Source organism: Brachycentrus maculatus, unplaced genomic scaffold (genome assembly GCF_059751285.1).
Source record: "Brachycentrus maculatus isolate JH-2025_06_01 unplaced genomic scaffold, ASM5975128v1 h1tg000024l, whole genome shotgun sequence".
Taxonomy (NCBI): Eukaryota; Metazoa; Arthropoda; class Insecta; order Trichoptera; family Brachycentridae; genus Brachycentrus; species Brachycentrus maculatus.
In genome coordinates this window covers 1,371,524-1,390,996 of record NW_028280778.1, presented here as the reverse complement: position 1 = coordinate 1,390,996, position 19,473 = coordinate 1,371,524, and the positions used below count along the sequence as shown (strand labels likewise).

Sequence of the window (19,473 nt, the reverse complement as noted above, 5' to 3'; positions counted from 1 at the left end):
TCGAGTCCGCAACCTATTTAAAACATGACGGGAGTAAATTTGGTTCTTAGTTGGAGTTAATAGCAAATGTCATGTTCTAGAAACTAGAACCGCACTCAAGAGAAATTGAATTTCAGTGAAATGGACTAAATGTCACTTCAACGAGTACAGTAACTGAATCCAATTTAATTCTGAGACAATGGTAAGGCCTGGAACCATCTCTCTGCGGAGTGTGTCTCGGTCACATTTACAAGCAGCCAAAATAGGTCATTTCATATTATGTAATTATTCTGTTTAAATTAAAATGGTAAGAGAGATAATGCTAGGAAGCTTTATGTATATGAAACAGATGGCAATGCAAATTACGTCTCAGTCTTTTAGAATCCATGGTTTCTAACTTCACGAATAGCTTAGACCAGGGATGACGAACCTCTTTGAGCATAGTGCCAAAATATATGTAATTTTATATTATTTTTTAACATCTCATCAAAGATGAAGAAGAATATGGAAATCTGGGCATTTACGGGGCTGACAACATAACAACGTAACATTCACCAATTCTACCCATTATTGACAACCACACTACTCAAATTCTTGGAAGTTCTGTATATATGAACCAATTTAGAAACATTGTTCTTGAATCACTAGAACTTCACTAGAGACATCTGTTGGTGAGATGTAAAGAAGCTTTTTACTAAGCAGAAACTCTTATATTAGTATGTGAGATCCGAATCCTGGATTATAATCACACACACGAGAAACGCCAGAAAATACCATTTTCATTTTTATTATTTAAGCTTATAATTTGACCAGATAATTTATTTACAACATTTTGAGTGTGTCCAAATACTTGTTCACAAAATCTGGATTATCTCCAATTGAAGGAGTTATTTTCATATTATTTTTTGAAATCTAATCAAAGATGAAGAAGAATATGGAAGTCTGGTCATTTACGGGGCTGACGACCGTCATAGGCTGGTTTAAGTGATCACTTTACACACGTGTAACATTCACCAATTCTTCCATGTAACATCCATATTCTTCTTCATCTTTGATGAGAGGTTAAAAAATAATATAAGTGCCATGTAAAATCGTCTCACATGCTATAGGTTTGCTATCCCTGTCTTAGACTTTTCTCTGACAGCATTAACTTTCAGCAAAAAAATCCACTTACAAAAAATCTAAATATCTCATTAAATCAACCGTTTTTGTTTTTAGCTGTTGAAATTAACATAAGGTAGATGAATTTTAAAGACAGCTAGGAGTTTTAAAGATCAGAACTTAATTGTGTTTTTTTTTCACTCAAAGCAGGGTATACAAAAGAAATATAATAATCTTGAAAGTAGTTTGTTTTTTTTTAACTCCTGAATAATTATCAAGGCTCCCGTTTGCACTCCATAAATAATTAACAAATCGCATACCGTTTACCTACAGGGGTAAGCAGAAAGGATATTGTGCACCCCACACTCTTCTGTCCTGACATTGTATCTAGGAGTGTATCATAGCATCCTTCCCAACCATACGTCCAATCATACATGCCCTCCGATTACGTTGACTTTAAGCACCTCGAGATTTTAGGTTCTGATTGATTTGGTCGTGACATCAACTCTTCTTGGCCATCCTCGTTCTGTTCGTAAGTTTTTCTTCGAAATACATGTATGGTTTTCAGAATATATACTAAAAAACAAAACAATTATTTATTCTTGAAAAATTGGGCGTTAACTAACGAGCGACTTTTAGCGCAGCCGGACGCTTGATGAATCGTATTATGGCGATTAAGGCCTTAATTGAGACACATTTGTATTTTACCCACCCGTTTACATTATATTTAATTCAGCAGTGATTAAAACCCTTCGTTTTAACTGCCCAATGCCAATAGGGGTCGTCTAGGTAACGACCTAACGATATGATAATAATAAATATTATTCCAATCTATTTGTATTCCGCAAAATTAAATTAGCATAAATAACCTTGACGCGACCTCCATAATTCAGCTGAATACACAAACGGCTGATTAGAATGTAAACATAGAAGAGAGTATAATGCAAACAGTACTTGACCGATTTAGGGGCAAGCAAAGCTTGGTTCTGACACCGCTAGATTTACTGCATCCCGTAATACTTGAGCTTTAATTTAAACACGCCCATTTTGCACAAATTCCCATATCTAAATTTCTATACTAAGCACTGCGTGTAGAGGGAAAAACTGACGTTTTCGTTTTCACGTTTGTCTGATTTATTTCAAATTAAAAATAGTTTTTTTATATTATTTTTTGACATCTCATCAAAGATGAAGAAGAATATGGAAGTCTGGGCATTTACGGGGCTTACGACCGTCATAGGCTGGTTTAAGTGATCACTTTACACACGTGTAACATTCACCAATTCTACCCATTATTGACAACCACACTACTCAAATTCTTGGAAGTTCTATATATATGAATCAATTTAGAAACCTTGTTCATGAATCACTAGAACTTCACTAGAGACATCTATTGGTAAGATGTAAAGAAACTTTTTATTAAACAGAAACTCTTATATTAGTATGTGAGATCCGAATCCTGGATTATAATCACACACATGAGAAACGCCAGAAAATACCATTTTTATTATTATTTATCAATATTTATTATTATTAAGCTTATAATTTGACCAGATAATTTATTTACAACATTTTGAGTGTGTCCAAATACTTGTTCACAAAATCTGGATTATCTCATTATTATTTAATTATTATTATTATTATTTTTTTTTAATAGGCATTCCAAACTTTTATTTTATAAAGTTATTAATGTATATAAGGAACCTCAGTAGACTGCGCTTTAAACTATTGCATTATACTGTTTTAATTTTTATCACACCCGATTATTGCTTCTTAGTTTGTATTTTCACCTGTTGATGAGAACATCTAGTTCTCGAAACTAGTTGTGTTTATATTAGAGCCCAACATACGTCAAATCGCAAACTTTATTTATCTTTAAATCCAGGTTACATTTGACATAATTAAATTTCTTTAAACACCATTTTTGTATTGAAAAAATACGTTTTTCTTTCAAATAAATTTATGTTTTTGAAAAGAAAACAGTTATTGAAAGATGAGGACTTAAAAAAAATGCATAAAAATATTTTTTCCATAAATATGAGTAAAAAATATAATATATATTCTAAAATACTGGTGTGAGGTGGCAACTGGCTCTCCGCGCAGCCGAAAACGTAATCAGTTATATTATTAAGAGTAAGGCCTTAACAAACCCAATAATTTCGTCTTTGGATTTAATTATGTAATGGTAAATGTTTCTTTAACATGTAAAATTTATTCCGTAAATAACCATCAGTGTCAAATATATCAAGCTATATTCGTAATCAGATAAATTTATATAAACAATAATATACATGATATTTTTTGACATCTCATCAAAGGTGAAGAAGAATATGGAAGTCTAAGTATTCTGGGGCTGACGACCGTCATAGGTTGGTTTAAGTGATCACTTTACACACGTGTAACATTCACCAATTCTACTCATTATTGACACCCACACTACTCAAATTCTTGGAAGTTCTATATCATTCTATATATGAACCAATTTACAAACCTTGTTCTTGAATCTCTAGAACTTCACTAGAGACATCTATTGGTGAGATGTAAAGAAGCTTTTTATTAAGCAGAAACTCTTATATTAGTATATGAACACACTCAAAAGTATCACTGTGAAGTATTTGGACACACTCAAACAAAATTTTGAATATACATGATAGTACCACAAGACCATAAAACTACTCGATTATCTTCTTATTTACTCGAAAATGTCATCATAATGTCAACGGCATTTAACCAGAATATTAAATGATTATATTAAACATTAAATATGTAGAATTAATTTAAAGTGATTTAAACACATAATTTATTAATAATTTAATGATAAAGTGAGTAAAGTTCGGCAGTTACTACCCAGGACTGGCATGTTCAGACCGTTTTATCAAACATGTGATCTGGAACTTTTGTAATATATTTAATTCGGAGGTGCTTTCGGCGGACCACGTCCCAGAGAAATGGTGTTACCGCCAATACGAGGGAAATGGAAAAGTAACCCGGTATGACAACCGCACAGCGCCTAGCCACTTTGCACCCCTATTGTACTCCATACTTAATCCATAGTGTGCCTGTATTCACAGTCGTTTTATGAATACACCTAATGATTTGAAATTTGGTATCCGAAGTCAAATACATGATTTATTTCTTCAAAACTAACTAACTAACTAACTAACAAACCACCTTGGCGCTTCCCCGCAGGGGTAGGCCGTCATATATATATAGAACGCCACACCACTCTGTCTTTGCAAAGATTTTTCACCTCTTTCTTCCACGTTCATGCATCTCCTCATACATACCCGCCGATTGTTACGACTCCTGACCTGAACACTTTCAAGTATTTGGCATACCTGATCGTGATTTTTTTTTTCATTTATTTCTTAATTTAAACATATTACAAACATAAGTCATATTTATAATATTCCCGATTATTAATTTCCATTACTCATTTCGGGACATGGGATTAAGGTTAACAAGACTGAAAACAGATAAGAAAGTAACAATTAAGAAAACACAGGGCAAAATGTATAATATCAAACAATAAAAAGAACAGTTAACAGGCATAAATAAAATACATAAGGTAACAAAAAATATAGTTTTTAAACATAATTTACTATTATTTATTGATTTGGCATTAAGTATGTAGAAAGATATCTTATTTTTTTAAAAAATAAATTATGGTCATTATATTTGTCAAACTGGATAAAACTAGGATTTAAAAAAATCACTTTGGACTTCTTAATAATTATTTTTCCGAGTTCGTGAATCATTTCATGGAAACTTATCACTCACTCGACTCACACAAACTCAAATAATTACACTCAGCCACATTCAAAGGACACGTCATGAACAATTTAGAAAATTTAGAAAAACAAAAAAAAACTTATAGTGATCAAATTTTAATTATTAATATGCTATTCCAAAATTCCTCACTATTACTGTCTATGTTTCCATTAAACCAGATCTCACCCCCTTCCCCCACCCTCTAGTTATTACCCCACACACTACTATCAATAACAAAACGATTTTTGTTCCTAAGGTTTTGTGATCACCCGTCGATAAATCATGTGTAGTTTTCGAAAGTAGTGTGAAATAAGTGTTTAATAAAAAAAAAATGTTTTAATTTTTAAATCAAACACAGATTTTTTGAGTCTACTTTCTGTGTTTGATTTAAAAATTATTACAACAATTAAAATGGAGTTCTACGAGTTGAACGCCAAATCAATAAATAAAACTTTTCATATTTAAGACTTTTAAATCTAATGAATGTTAAAAAGGTTTATGAATACTCCTTGTTCGGATAATTCAATATACCACCCCTATGTGGTTAAGGGAAACAAAACCAAACATAACCATGAAATATGACCCTAACCGGAAACTGAGAACAACTAATTACACAATCTTTATCTCATTCTGAAATTAATTAAAGGAAAAACCACTCGAAACTGTTTTATTTTAAATAAAAATGAGACACAATACCTAATAAGTTTTTTTTTCACGTAAAAATAAATACGATAAAATATTCAAATGTTCATAAGCGTTTATTCATTTTAACTTTTTTTCTTCTTATTTTGCATCGATTGAATCTCTACCATATAATTAATTTAAACCCATTGGTTTTCTGTGTAAAATATCGATATTACTTGTATCGATTACTTGTATAAAATTATTTATAGAAAACTTATCGAATTTACTATTTTTTTTAAATCCGTGTAATTTTGACATGTTAACTTGATCGTATCATTTTTAATTTAAATTTTAGAAAAAAAAAATCCAAAATTTAAAATGGAAGAATTTTCAATCAAGAAGAAACAATTAAAGATGTTCAAAATTTTGTTCATAAAAATTATTTGTGGATGTAATTTTTTTTTTAAATTAACATATTATATTTGATTTTTTGTATTATTACATTGTGTAAAATTACATTTAGTGTGTTGTATGATTAAAAAAACGGTTTCGTTAGCGCGGACGACATTGTCAAACGAGACGCCTAACACAATTTCCTTCGTTCATTAACATTTCAAAGACAAAAGATGGAAACTTTGTCGTTCCGCGAATTCTCTTCATACAATATTTGCGTTCGTTAATGTTAGTTTCAGCGGCGCATATTCACAGTTTTTAGTCCCTCAGGAGATATTAATATTGTGGTTGCCAAGGGTGGCTCACAAAAACTGCGTTTCTTAATAAATGAAAAAGGTTAAAAAGAGGGTTTAAAATAAAATATTTATCGGAATCGATGCAATTAGTTCACATGGAAATTTTGTATGTAAAATGATAACCCTTGGTTCCTGTCACAACTGATGAAAAAGATTAAATGAATCAGAAAAAGTTGGGAACTATGAGTTCGCCAGTTTCTGTATCACTAAAATTATACCCATAAGATTGGATGAATCACTTAAAGATTGAGGTTACGTGTACGCCAGTTTCTGGTCACAAAAATTATACCCAAAAGATTAGATAAATCAAAAAAGCAAGTTCCTTTGTTATGAAAATTACACTTAAAAGATTGGATGAATCAGTTTAAAGTTATGTATATGCTGGTTTCTGTGTCGCAAAAAATACAAGCAAAATATTGAATGAATCAGTTAAAGTTTGGAGTTTTTTGCACACCAGTTCCAATGTCACCAAAATTACACCTAAAATATTGAACAAATCAGTTAATGTTTATAATTATATGTACGCCAGTTTCTGTATTACCAAAATAAAACTCATCGAATGAATCAGTTAAAGATTGGAGTTTTGCGTACTCCAGTTTCTGTGTCCCCAAAAATACACCCAAAAGATTGAGTGAATCAGTCAAAATTTGATATTTTATTATTATTATTCATAATTATCCAAAATTACGGTTATTTTTATTAACACTCTTGTATTGCATATAAACATTTGCATTTATTGGACTCCATTATTTAAATATGTGCTTTAAAAGTCGGCTTATTTAAAACAATCGTAGCTTATAATATACATAAAGTTGCAAACATGTTGTCTTATCGGATTGATACAAAACCAGTAAATATGAAAATACATGAATTGTTTTTTCTTTAATTTACTTATTCTTTTCTTGGTTCGCCACCCTGTATAAGATGGTTTCACAAGGCGTATTATTTCATCATTTAGAAGAGAAACGGTGTTTTATAACGTCGACGTAATAGTTTGTAATAATAAACGGTTCTAGGAGATATTACAATAGCAGTGCATATCAAATATCTTTTTTTTTCAAAAACAGTGTGCAAGATGGAGGTTTTCTTATCTATCTTATAAAGTTGTTGGTCTGCCTTCTTAGTCAAGTGAACACGTTTGGTTGGCTACCATACAAGAGGTCCCGGGTTCGATTCCCAGGGGGTTAAAATAAATATAAGTGAACTTTAAATAAAACATTTATTCAATATTACTTTGGACTGCTACCTGAAGCTCAAGAATGATCACCGTGATTAATGTAACTATCGATGAGTTTACCTAAAAAAAGCTATAGATGTTCTCATCAATAGGTGAAAATACCAAAATTTTTTCGGATTTTCACCTTTTCAGAAAATCTGTAATTCTGAAAACTTGTTAGCATTCTCTTTTTATAACCTTAGGCCAATGAATGGTTCATATCGCCACACAATGGAGATGGAGATGGACGTTAATAAACTCAAATAAACAAGTGTTTAATTTTTATTGATATCTCATCATGGATGAAGAATATATGGAAGTCTGGGTATTTACAGGGCTAACAACCTGTCCAGAGACTAGTTTAAGTTGTATTTATCCTTCGATTGATATCCTCTTCATATGCGAGTTCTCGGAACCATCTATGGTTAAGTTGAGGAAGTTTTCTATTTAGCGGAGACCTTCATTATAATTTGAATTATAAATCAAATAAATCAGAATGAATGTTACATGATTTTTATAAAGGTTTCTGCTTTATACAAAGTATATTCATATAAGGTTATTTTTTAAATAAGGTAAAAGTTTATTCATATAAGGTTATTCATATAAAGTTTATTCATATTCAAAGTTTATTCATATAAGGTTATATTTATTTACATAAGGTTTCTGCTTTATACAAGGTTTCTGTTTTATACAAAGTTTATTCAACTCCATAGATGGTGCCGAGAACTCACATGTGAAATAACCTACTTTCTTCTTCGTCGCGTGCCTTGTCAGGTCCCCCCAACGTTAGAGACAAAGAAATGCGCCATCTAGAACAACTCTTCCACTCCTCACTCATCCTGGTCCAGTCGCGAATGATGCAAAGCTACGATGTTTGCTTGCTGCCAGCTCCTCGGCGTCGTTTTATCTTTCCCTATCTCCTATATAAACTTGGGCCTCGTATAACACGATTATGTGGTTCCACAAAAACTCGTGTTATACAAGGTTTGAAGTTCATACAAAATTAAAAATCGAAGATAGTTTATATGAATATTTACTTTATTAAAATTTAACATTTGAATATACCACTTCAATGAGTTTTATTTATATTTACGACTAGTTTCGACAACGACAGATGTTTTAATCTTCTTTTTTGAAATTTGTGTTTAATTTTAATAAAATAATCATGTCATTCCACAAAGTTAATGCCGAATCAATAAATAATATAATATTTACTTTATTATTTTTTTAATAACAAACATATTATTTAATTAATTTATTTTTCTGAAACCGTGTTATACGTGAAACCGTGTTATGATGGAAGTTTAATTTCTGAAACATGTAGTCTTTAATAAAACTCAAGTGGTAAAAAACAAGTGTTTTCTATAATCATTGTAAAATGTTTTACCACAAAGTTAATGCCGAAACAATAAATAAAATTATAAAAATAGCGTACAATACATGTGTATACAAAAATATGCCACAATTTATACATCCGTGTTACTTGAGGCCCAAGTGTATATCTATGTTCTTCTTCATTTATTTTGAGATGTCAATATAAATGACTCCTCTGTGAACAAATCGTAACTTAAAGTAAAATATGAAATATATCTGTGTTATTTTAGATTTCGTGCCCCACTTCAAGGACATCCTGGTGTTCAACATGAGCGGCGTGTCGCGCGCGGAGAAGGTGCGCTCCGCGCAGCTGCACATCCACCGGCGCCGGCTGGGCGCCGCGCGCAAGGGGCGCTCGGGCGGCGCGCTGCCGGCGCCGTGCCGCGTGCGCCTGTACGCGCTGCACACGGGCGCGCCCGCGCTGCCGCCGCCCGCCGCGCCCGACCGCGAGCGCGCCCAGCTGGAGCGCACCCGGCTGCGCTCGCTCGACTCGGTGCTCGTCGCTCAGGTAGGATGCTTTTTCTTCTTCTTTTTTTTGTTTTGTTTTTTATATTTTTCTGCATTTCACAATATAATATAATTCTTCTTCTTCTAACCCTTTTCCGCACCCAATGGTGTATAGGAAACTACATCTTATCGACGCAGTGTTATCATGATCGTTACTTACATGAAGGCAAGATGGTCAGCCCTCTTTTCTCCGTTGATGAACTATCAAAACACATTTCGCTTACTCCTTTCAAGAGCGTTATATATAAAAAAAAAGATTTCTCAGGAGAACGTTATTAAAGTTTAAAAGTATAATACTAAGTATTAAAAAATACATATCAAACCACTTATTGAACTTTGTACTGTGCAACAGATCTTTTTAGGTAAAACCTGAAGGTTTTTTCTCCATTTGAAAAATATTTAGTATATTTAAAAAAATATTTTAAACAATACCTTTTCTTCGAAATGCAAAAACAACACTTTCTGCCCTGTAGCGGGTAAATATTAAGTTAAAAATATGCAGCTTTTGCTAGGATATAATACATTTTCTGGGCATTCCGAAAATATGCACAACTGAAAATTGACGAATTTTAATTTATGACGTTCTTGAAAGGAGTGAGCGATTTGTAGCTGATAAGTGAAAGAGAATTCAATACAAGGTAGACAGGAAGTTTACAGATAGCAAAAAATTACTAGTGGTTTACAAAGAGTTAGTTTAAACTAAAGTTTGGGAAACTTTAGTTTAAACTAACTCTTTGTGGAGTAGTTCCTAGTTTAAAGAATATGATTCTACACTTACACAAACGAGCATTTTAAATTTTCAGACTTATCCAAACGTTTTAAATTGTTAAGAAAGTTTGAATGTGGAGTTTATCTCTTTTGTTTAAGCGGTTCACAGTTTTCCAAAGCTTAAGCTTTCTTGACATTCCTTCGTACATACAATTTACTTTTGTACTTAGCTAAGTTTTACTTATCAAAGTTATTATATTTCGCTCGGAAAATATTCAATGCTTAAAAAAAATTTTACTTCTTAAACATCTTACGTTAGTTCGAAAAATTTGCGAAGGTGAAATGACTGGTAATAATAATATAATAATACCCTTATCTGCACCCCAATGGTGCATAGGGCACTGCGTCATATAAAAGCAGTGTTATCTTGATCGTTACACATGAAGGAAAGGTGATCAGCCTCCACTTAAGGAAAGGTATCAGTCCAGGGTAATATTGAATAAATATGACAGTGAAAAATCACTTATATTTATTTTACCCCCCTTGGGAATCGAACCCGGGACCTCCAGAACGGTAGGCGAGCGTACTGACCATTACACTACGGAGGCGGACAAAATGGTACGGACGGACTGGTAATATATCAATAATTATATTTACTATAATTTCAGTGCGGATGGGGTAAAAATATGAGGTAAAAAAGGTTTTTGTCGAAAAGAGCTTTATAATTAAACAAAGGCATTATGAAATAACATTTAAATGTACTTATTTAAACAGGGTTCATGAAATAAAATAAAATATTTAACGTAATGAATTCAGATTGTATTTACAGTCAGATCACATAAATTTGTATGTTTGCAAAAGGTTTAAAATATTTCGAATCATTTACCAAATACACGATTAATCCTTTGTGAATCCGAAAACAAATTTCATGTTTTACAAATACTACAAATGATTTACCGATACTTTTCACAAATTGTATGCTTTTAGTCGAAATTTTAAACAAATTGGAGATTTTTCAAAATAAAGCTATGAGAATAGTTGAAGAAAAATAGATTTAAAAATGTAGAAAAAAAGAGAAGAACTCAACTTGTACTTATAAAAAAGCAACTAATCTTTATCATACATATACATAATATGCTTATTTTTATTTTTATTTCTTAGCACAAAATGCCTAAATGTTTACAGAATAAAGAAGTTTAAAAAAATCATCAACATGTTACTAGAAATAATAATAAAATAAGACCTAAAAAAAAATACATAGAGTCGCAAAATTGTATCATGTATAAGGGTTTGAAAATTTATGATGAGATGCCTGAATGTATGAAGGATGCCTGAAAGAATTTAAAAATAAATGTTTTGCATATTGTAAAAGATATAAATTAAGTGTTAAAAATTGTTAGCATTAAATGTTATATACAAAAGCTAACTAAAGGAATAAAAAAACGAAAATCTCCTTTTGAAAATCGAATCAAGGGAAAATGAAGCTGTTTTCATAATACAACAGAGATTTTACGTTCTTTTTTCCACATCTACGCTATTTCATAAGCCGTAAAAAGTTGGAGGTTTTACGAGCGTTAAGTAAACGCTTTGAGCATAGTTTTACATGAATATTCCTGTAAAAACATTCCTTTAATCCCAAAGAGGAAATGGTTGTCATTTACTTGAAATTCAAATCAGGTTCGTCGGTTTGCAGCGATGGGGGTTGTACTTTAAGAGCAGTAAAAACGAAATACGGGAAACCTTTTAAAGTTGTTCTCCAGAAAGGTACCGAATAAATTGGTATTCAATATTCCAGTGAGGGAGATCAACACAAACAAAAACCAACTTACGTTCCATTGAAAAGCGAGCTCCATATTGGGAAAATATCAAAATTTACGATTTTGAAAACAATTCAATGTTAGCCAGTTTACGATTGTATTTTCTTAACCTGATCCATATTTTGTTCTTCTTTGATTTTTTTCTGATTGAAGCTTTGTGAAAGCTTCATAAAATGTGTACTAAATAGTCCCTTGAGGTTAAATACTTGTCCATATTATTATGAATGTTAAACACATTTATTCAAATTAATGAATCTCATTTATATTTTTACGCTTTGTGAAGTTTGCAGCTAGTAAAAAATTTCAATCGTAGAGTTTTGATCGAAAAATATATTGGATCTTTATAATTGAAGCATATATATAGCTTTCCAAAATTTGATCAACGGTTTGCCAATCATGGATAGAGTAGCGAATGTTACACAGTGTATAAAGCGATGACCTAAACTAGTCAATGAACGGTCCTATAACCCCTATCTATTGTATAAGTGCCCAGAATTCTATATACTCATGTTTGAATAGACACAGAGATAGAGAAAATATGACATATTGGTCACATTTTATATGACAAATATGACATATTTTAAAACATATTGGTGGACATTAAAATAATTTAATTCATTCGTTTATTTGTCAACTTCTTGTACAGAATATATGTACATTGATGGGCTTATTATGGTATTAAGAAGCCATATCTTATAACTAACCAAAATCAGATAACAATATTTCGTGACACTAAATAAAATTTCTTGAATGTGTTTCGCAGATACTTTGTGGCACATTTTATGAACTTTATAAAATTAAACAACTTTGTTTTAAACCTGATGATGACAGGGTTCTTGTCGAAACCGGTAGGTTAAATTGTACTTATGTGTAGTAAAAAAGTGGTGAAAACAAAGTTGTTTATTTTAGTAAAGTTCTAAATAAATTTTTCTGTTATAAACAAAATTCGACTTTACTTTAAACAGCCATATAAAGTGTCTGACTGAAAAAAACAATCCTTTTCTCAGATGCCTTCAATTTGTATGATACCTTCACCTTCTGTATAAACGTGTATTTTTATAAAAAAATCATTTTAACTTAACCAACAATTATTAAGGTCCAAGAGGGGTCTTTAGTGTTTCTATCTTATCTATAATGTATCTCTCAGCTTGGGATTATTTTCAAACGGTTTTATTCTGAAAATCATAAATGAATATCGTTAGAGTCTAAAATGGCCACATTTCCTCGAAGATTCTCCCTGTTTTTATGTTTTCTCCTCTTTAGACGAGTGCTTCTACGTAATAAAATATTTAAGTGCATCGTTTATCCTATTCACAGCCTTTCCTTTACCCTTCCACTATTATCATAATACGTTCTCCATTACTTCGCATAAAACTACAAATAAACATACAAAACGAGATCATATAAGATCGAGAGTTTTATAAAAAAAAAACATGTAATAAAACAATGTACTTTTATTAAATGAATAAATCAACGAAAAAAATCGTAATGAGCTAGAAAATTATACATTAATGAAAAAATAGTTATTGTAATTTTAACATCCTTCTAGAGGTTTTTACCTCCGTAGTCAGCATGATCGGCAACGGTACTGGAGGTCCTAAGTTCTATTTCAGGGGGGGTCAAATAAATATAAGTGATTTTTCACTCTAATATTTATTCAATATTAGCCTGAACCGGTACCTGAAGCGGAGGGCTGATCACATTTCCTTCGTATGTTAACGATCAAGATAAAACTCCGTTTATGTGAAGCAGTACCCATATACATACATATGTATGACTTACAAAAAAATTGAGTAATGTAGTTGTCAATCATGGGTAGAATGGTGAATGTTATACGTGTGTAAAGTCATCATCTAACCAGCCTTTGATAAGTCGTAAGCCTTCCAAACTTTCTTCATCTACGTTGAGTTGCAAAAATGTTAAATTTTATATTTAATTTTGAAAAGTTAAAAGCAAAAGAAAATGTTACAAAGATCCTAAAGTTTTTGATTTTGTTTTTGCTTTAACGCTATGAAATTATTACAGGCATTACACAAAATGAATTAAGGCGTCCATTATTCTATTCGTAGATTAATGCAGAATCCTAGATTATTTATTATCCTAATTGGCCTTAGGGCACGCCTTTCAATTGATTATTGTAAACCCTTCCCATAAAATCTAGATAGCAAAGATTTTAACCCTTTTAGGATTTTGAGAAATGTACAAATCGGTTTTTGCTTATTGCGTTTTGTTCAAATATTAATCTGATTCATTTATCATACTAGGATTTGTATTCGGGACGTTAAAGTTTCATCTATTTAAGGACGAACGATCAAAAGAGGCGTAATATGAAAAGCATTTAGTGTACATCTCAATACAGATGAAGAAGAATATGGAAGTCTGGGTATTTAAAGAGCTTGTGACCTATCATAGGCTTATTAAGTGATCACTTCACACATATTCACCATTCTACCCATAATTGACAGCTACACGACTCAAATTTTACACTCCTGCATACATCATTAATCCATGACAATGTAAATGTGAGTTCACTAGAGCCATCTATGTTGGATTGAGGATGTCTTTATATCGTAGAGACCCTTTATTTTGATGTATGGAGTATGCAAGATCATAAAGAGATTCATTATCATTTTTACGCCTGAAAGTATATCAAAATCACTTATTTTTATTTTGACTCCTCTCAGAATCGATCCCGGACCTCCAAATAGTAGCCAAACGTGCTGACCCTCACAATATGGAGGCAGACAAGTGTTAAATGATGCATCTGAAACTATACGCAATTCAATTCAAAAGCTATTTATATGGATGATAGTAGCTTCGCTAGATTTCTAATAGTTTGTCAAGTAAATAGACGTCTTGCTGTAATGTAACGGACGATCAATATTTAATGATAAGGTATCAAAAAATTACCATTATTAAAATTTAAATACTTGTTAATTGAGTTTTATATAAAGGAAATAGAGATATTTAAGAATAATAATCAAAGAACATCGCCAAGGTCTTACTAGTAATTATTTTTTAGAGTTCACGAATCACATAATGGAAAATAACCACTCATTTTACTCATACAAACTGTAATTTTTTCACTTAGTTTTCAAAAAAAGCGCAAGTCACAAAATTTGGAAGTCCACAAAAAGCCAAATACTGATAAAGCATTAATTAACAATATGCTTTTCCAAATTTCTTCATTATTGTTGTCTATGTTCCCATACAAGTTCCACTCCCTAACCTCCCCCCCTCTAGTTATTACCACACCAACCTCTATCAATACTTGAATGATTTTTTACTCGTTAGTTTTTGTGATCACCTGTCGATGAAAACACCTGTAGTTTTCGAAAGTAATCGAGCGAAATAAAACACAATTAGTGGTCTAATACAAGTAATTAATTTTAAAACGTATGTACATATAACAGTGAAAATGTGGTAGTAAAAATAATAAATACTAGTACCGTAATATCTCTTATTAATGACAAGAACACATACCCAAAGTATGTTTCCTTAATCAAATCGTCGTTGGCTTATAAGAAACAAATATAAACTAACAAGTTCGAGGAATAATCACCTGTCAACAAAGACATATGTAATTTTCGAAACATTTCGTTTGAAATAAAATTTAATTAGTTGTCTAATATAAGTGTTTAATCATTGTGTCATTCCACAAAAAATAACGCAAAATCAATAAAAAATATATAAAATACTACGCAAGCAAAATAAAATTTCATATTTTCTTGTTATTTTCATAATTGTGTTATTAATTAAGACTTGGTGAATTTCCGTTTCAGATTACAAGAGGCGGTTGGCACACAATCGACATATCGATGGCCCTCAAGGAAATGCTGAATTCGCCTTCCGCCAGCCCGACGTCTATATTCGGAGTTCGGTTCGAAGGACCCAGGGGTAAGGATGCTTCACAATACACCAGTAATTGATCTATCCTAACACAAAACAATGTTTTGTCTCGTTGTTAGGGTACTTATTTCAGCACGTTTCAAAATAATAATTAAAAACTTTTATTTTAATTCTTTATTCAAATAAAGCTTATGATAAATCAATGTGTCGTATCCCTTTAATATGATTTTATCAAGGGAAGATAAAAATTTGATAATATCTTGAAGTTTTGTATAACTATGATTGTATTTAAGGTAAAATAAAAATAATTTTACCAAATACCTCTTTTTCTTCTTCTTCTTCTTCTTTTAGGACTAGGTCCTGTCATTCTCGAGTCGCTCCTGGGAGGTGGAAGAACAGCTATCCTTCCATCGTTTGGGTTTACCAAATAACACAAAATAATATTGATATAATACAGTTTATTGCTCCTTTATATTCTCAAAAGTATAATATTATTGATCTATAAAATATCATATTTTGAAAAGAAATATTTCAATTTCACTATCTATTTGAATAAACACATAACTTAATAAAATAATACGACATAAAACAAAATATTATACAACAAAATATATCATAACACAATGTAATACATAATAAAATATTTAAATACATAAAATACAACTACCCCTTTGCAATTTTAAATTAAAGTTTTACCTATAGTATTTACAAAAAGGGATGTTAATTATAAAATATTATTAAAATTTTATAAATGTGTTTTGAAAAAAAATTGGAAGCAGCAGAATAATTAACAGAAGCACGAATTTGGCTTATAATTAAAGTATTTTCACCATTTTATTTAAATATTACACAACGATAAACTAGATCCCGATTATAAAACTATTAAACCATAAAATCTCTTTATTACGATTATGCTTTGATCCGAGAAATTTCAGCGCTAAAATAAGAAGACATTTAAAATTGTCATCTCTTTGAGAGGATTAAACAGAGGAATAAAGTATCTCTGAATTAATCTGAAAAGTGATAAGTTTCTCAAGCTGTTCAGATCCCAAGTCACTATTCTGTAAATGTTAAATTAAGCCTTAGGAACGATTGTTGAAAAGTTTGATTCTGAAAATTCCTATGTTTAAATTCACAGTTTTAAAATATATGTAATTTAAATGATGGCAATTTATTTCTTATTTTGAGAGAACGTTCTTTATTTTCTAGGCAAAGCGATCACAGCGAACCACTTTTTGAAAGAAACTGGAGATAGCATGTCGTCTTCCTTCATCGTCGTATATACTGAAGATAATTTGGTCCAGGATGAAATCCCTCTCACTTTGGGTAGCACGAAATTGAATAATCAACAACTGAAACTAATTGCGGAATTAATGGAGAAAAGTAATAAGATTCCCGAGCATTCGGAAAATTTAACTGAAAATTCAGTGAAACGACACCCGGGAACAAATTTTTACATTTACGATAAAAGCCGACAGATGAAAAAGAATAGAAAATATAAGTTTAGCGACGTCGACCCTATACGTCACGAAAAAAAATATTACAGGGAACGTTACGCCCCGGAAAAGAAATCCAAAGATTTGTTCTCGAACGATATGGACAATAATGATATAGATAAAGTCAAACTCAATCAGCCTTTATCGCCGGGCAACGGGGATATTATAGAACTTTTGGATTACGACAGGGTCAGGAAAGCTAACAAACTTAGGAGACACAACCATAAAACAATTAACAGTTTGAGCTTGCGGTATGACACGGCCACCAAAAGGGTGGTCCAGAGGAAACTAGGCAAATCTCGACTGGCTCATTCTAAGAACGACGAATCCCGTAAAAATAGAAATAACATTTTATTGAGGGAGTCCCCTATATCAACTTACACGGAAGAACCACAAAGCAATATTTTCATTACGAATAATCCAAAGTACAATACCAGATCGAGGCGATCTGTTCACGATGATACCAACATTGAAAGAGATTACGAAAATAATACGGATAAAACGAAAATTGATGATTCTGAAGGTAACGAAAAAGAAAATACGAAACACGAAAGAGAATTTTCGATGGAAGATGACATGGGAGACTTATCGTTCGATTTTAATTCTAATAAGAATCCACACAAGAACCCCGATAAAGGGCATGGCCATATTGTATATGAAAATGATCCATATGCTGAAACAAATCGTGTCGAAAATGAGGATTTCGTCGATAATTCTATGGAAAACTCCGAATACGGTTCGATGGGCGAGAATATTGCAGAGACTGGCGGATTAAAATCGGAGACTGCGGATAAAACTTTTTCAATCGGGAAAGATGAAAGTACTCCAGACGAGAAGTGGAGTGATAATATTCCGACGTCAAGGAGCGCGGAGAAAAGAAGGCACAAAAATCAAAAGAAGTCGAGGAGGAGGACAAGTAGGGAAATGAAGGTGATCCAAAAACACTCGAGTAGTTCGGATACAAAAAAAGAGGTAATGTAAAAATGTATTTTAACTTTAAAAAAATATATTTATGTAGGTACACAAACATATCGAAAGTCACGCACTGTAAATGCTGGCAAAATCAAGTTACACACTGTTTACACTCACAACGTTATATCAAAATCACGCACTGTTTACGTTCACAAAGTTATATCAATGTCCCACATTGTTTACACTCACAAAGTTTAATAAAAGTCACGCACAGATTACACTCACAAATTTATATTTAAGTCAAACACTGTTTACACTCACAATGTTATATCAAAGTGACTCACTTTTTACACTCACAAAGTTATATCAAAGTCGCGCACTGTTTACACTCACAAAATTATATCAAAGTCACGCACTGTTTACACCCAAAAATTTATATAAAAAATCACACACTGTTTGCACTCACAAAGTTATATTCAAGTCACGTATTGTTTTTACTCACAACGTAATATCACGCACTGTTTACTTTCACAAAGTTATATCCAAGTAACGCACTGATGATTCTCACAAAGTTATATAAAAAATAGATCATTGAGCTCTTTATTTTATTTAAATTTATTTAAGTTTTATTTATCGATATGTCGTAGTAAAACTGCATTATTACAATTGATCATAATCTTAATGTATGAAAAATCAATATGGAAATTAGCATAAGAAGGGTGAAAGTAGACTGAATGCGATCGTTCAAACAAATGTACGATAAAACGAAGATTGATATATCGCTCACTCCTTTCAAGAACGTCATAAATCAAAAAACTAGATTTTTCAGGAGAACGTTTTTAAAGTATAAAAATATAATACAATGTATTAAAAATAAATATCAAGCCACTTATTGAACATTTTACTGTGCAACAGATCTTTTTAGGTAAAACCTGATAGTTTTTTCTCCATTTGAAAAATATTTAATATCTTTAAAAAAAAAATTAAACAATACCTTTTCTTCAAAATGCGAATACAACACTTTCTGCCCTGTAGCGGGTGAATATTAAGTTAAGAATATGACGCTTTTGCTGGGATATAGTACATTTTATGGGCATTCCGAAACCATGTACAACTGAAAATTGACGATTTTTGATTTATGACGTTCTTGAAAGGAGTGAGCGATATGTTCAAATGGTGATATAAGTAAAGAATGCAAGGTTGAGATAAGCATTATTGATACAATTTTAAAAAAAAATGTGTTGCCTTACGTAAACCTTGTGAATACTAAGACTTCCATATTTTTATTCATCTATGTTGAGATCTCAAAACTGTGAAATAACTCCTTAGTCGAGAAACTCAGATTTGTGAAAAAATATTGGACTCACTCA

General features: G+C 31.6%; 1 protein-coding gene across 2 annotated transcripts in view; it reads left to right on the top strand.

Annotated features, from left to right (window-relative positions):
• Positions 1-19,473, top strand: part of LOC148313066 (uncharacterized) — a 138,018-nt gene that overhangs the window by 102,597 nt on the left and 15,948 nt on the right. For both annotated transcript variants that reach the window (XM_088268886.1, XM_088268879.1), the window contains exons 2-4: positions 9,045-9,322; positions 15,629-15,743; positions 16,905-18,163. In XM_088268886.1, coding sequence (XP_088125012.1) covers positions 9,045-9,322; positions 15,629-15,743; positions 16,905-18,163 — 1,652 coding nt within the window. The remainder of the gene's footprint in view (positions 1-9,044; positions 9,323-15,628; positions 15,744-16,904; positions 18,164-19,473) is intronic.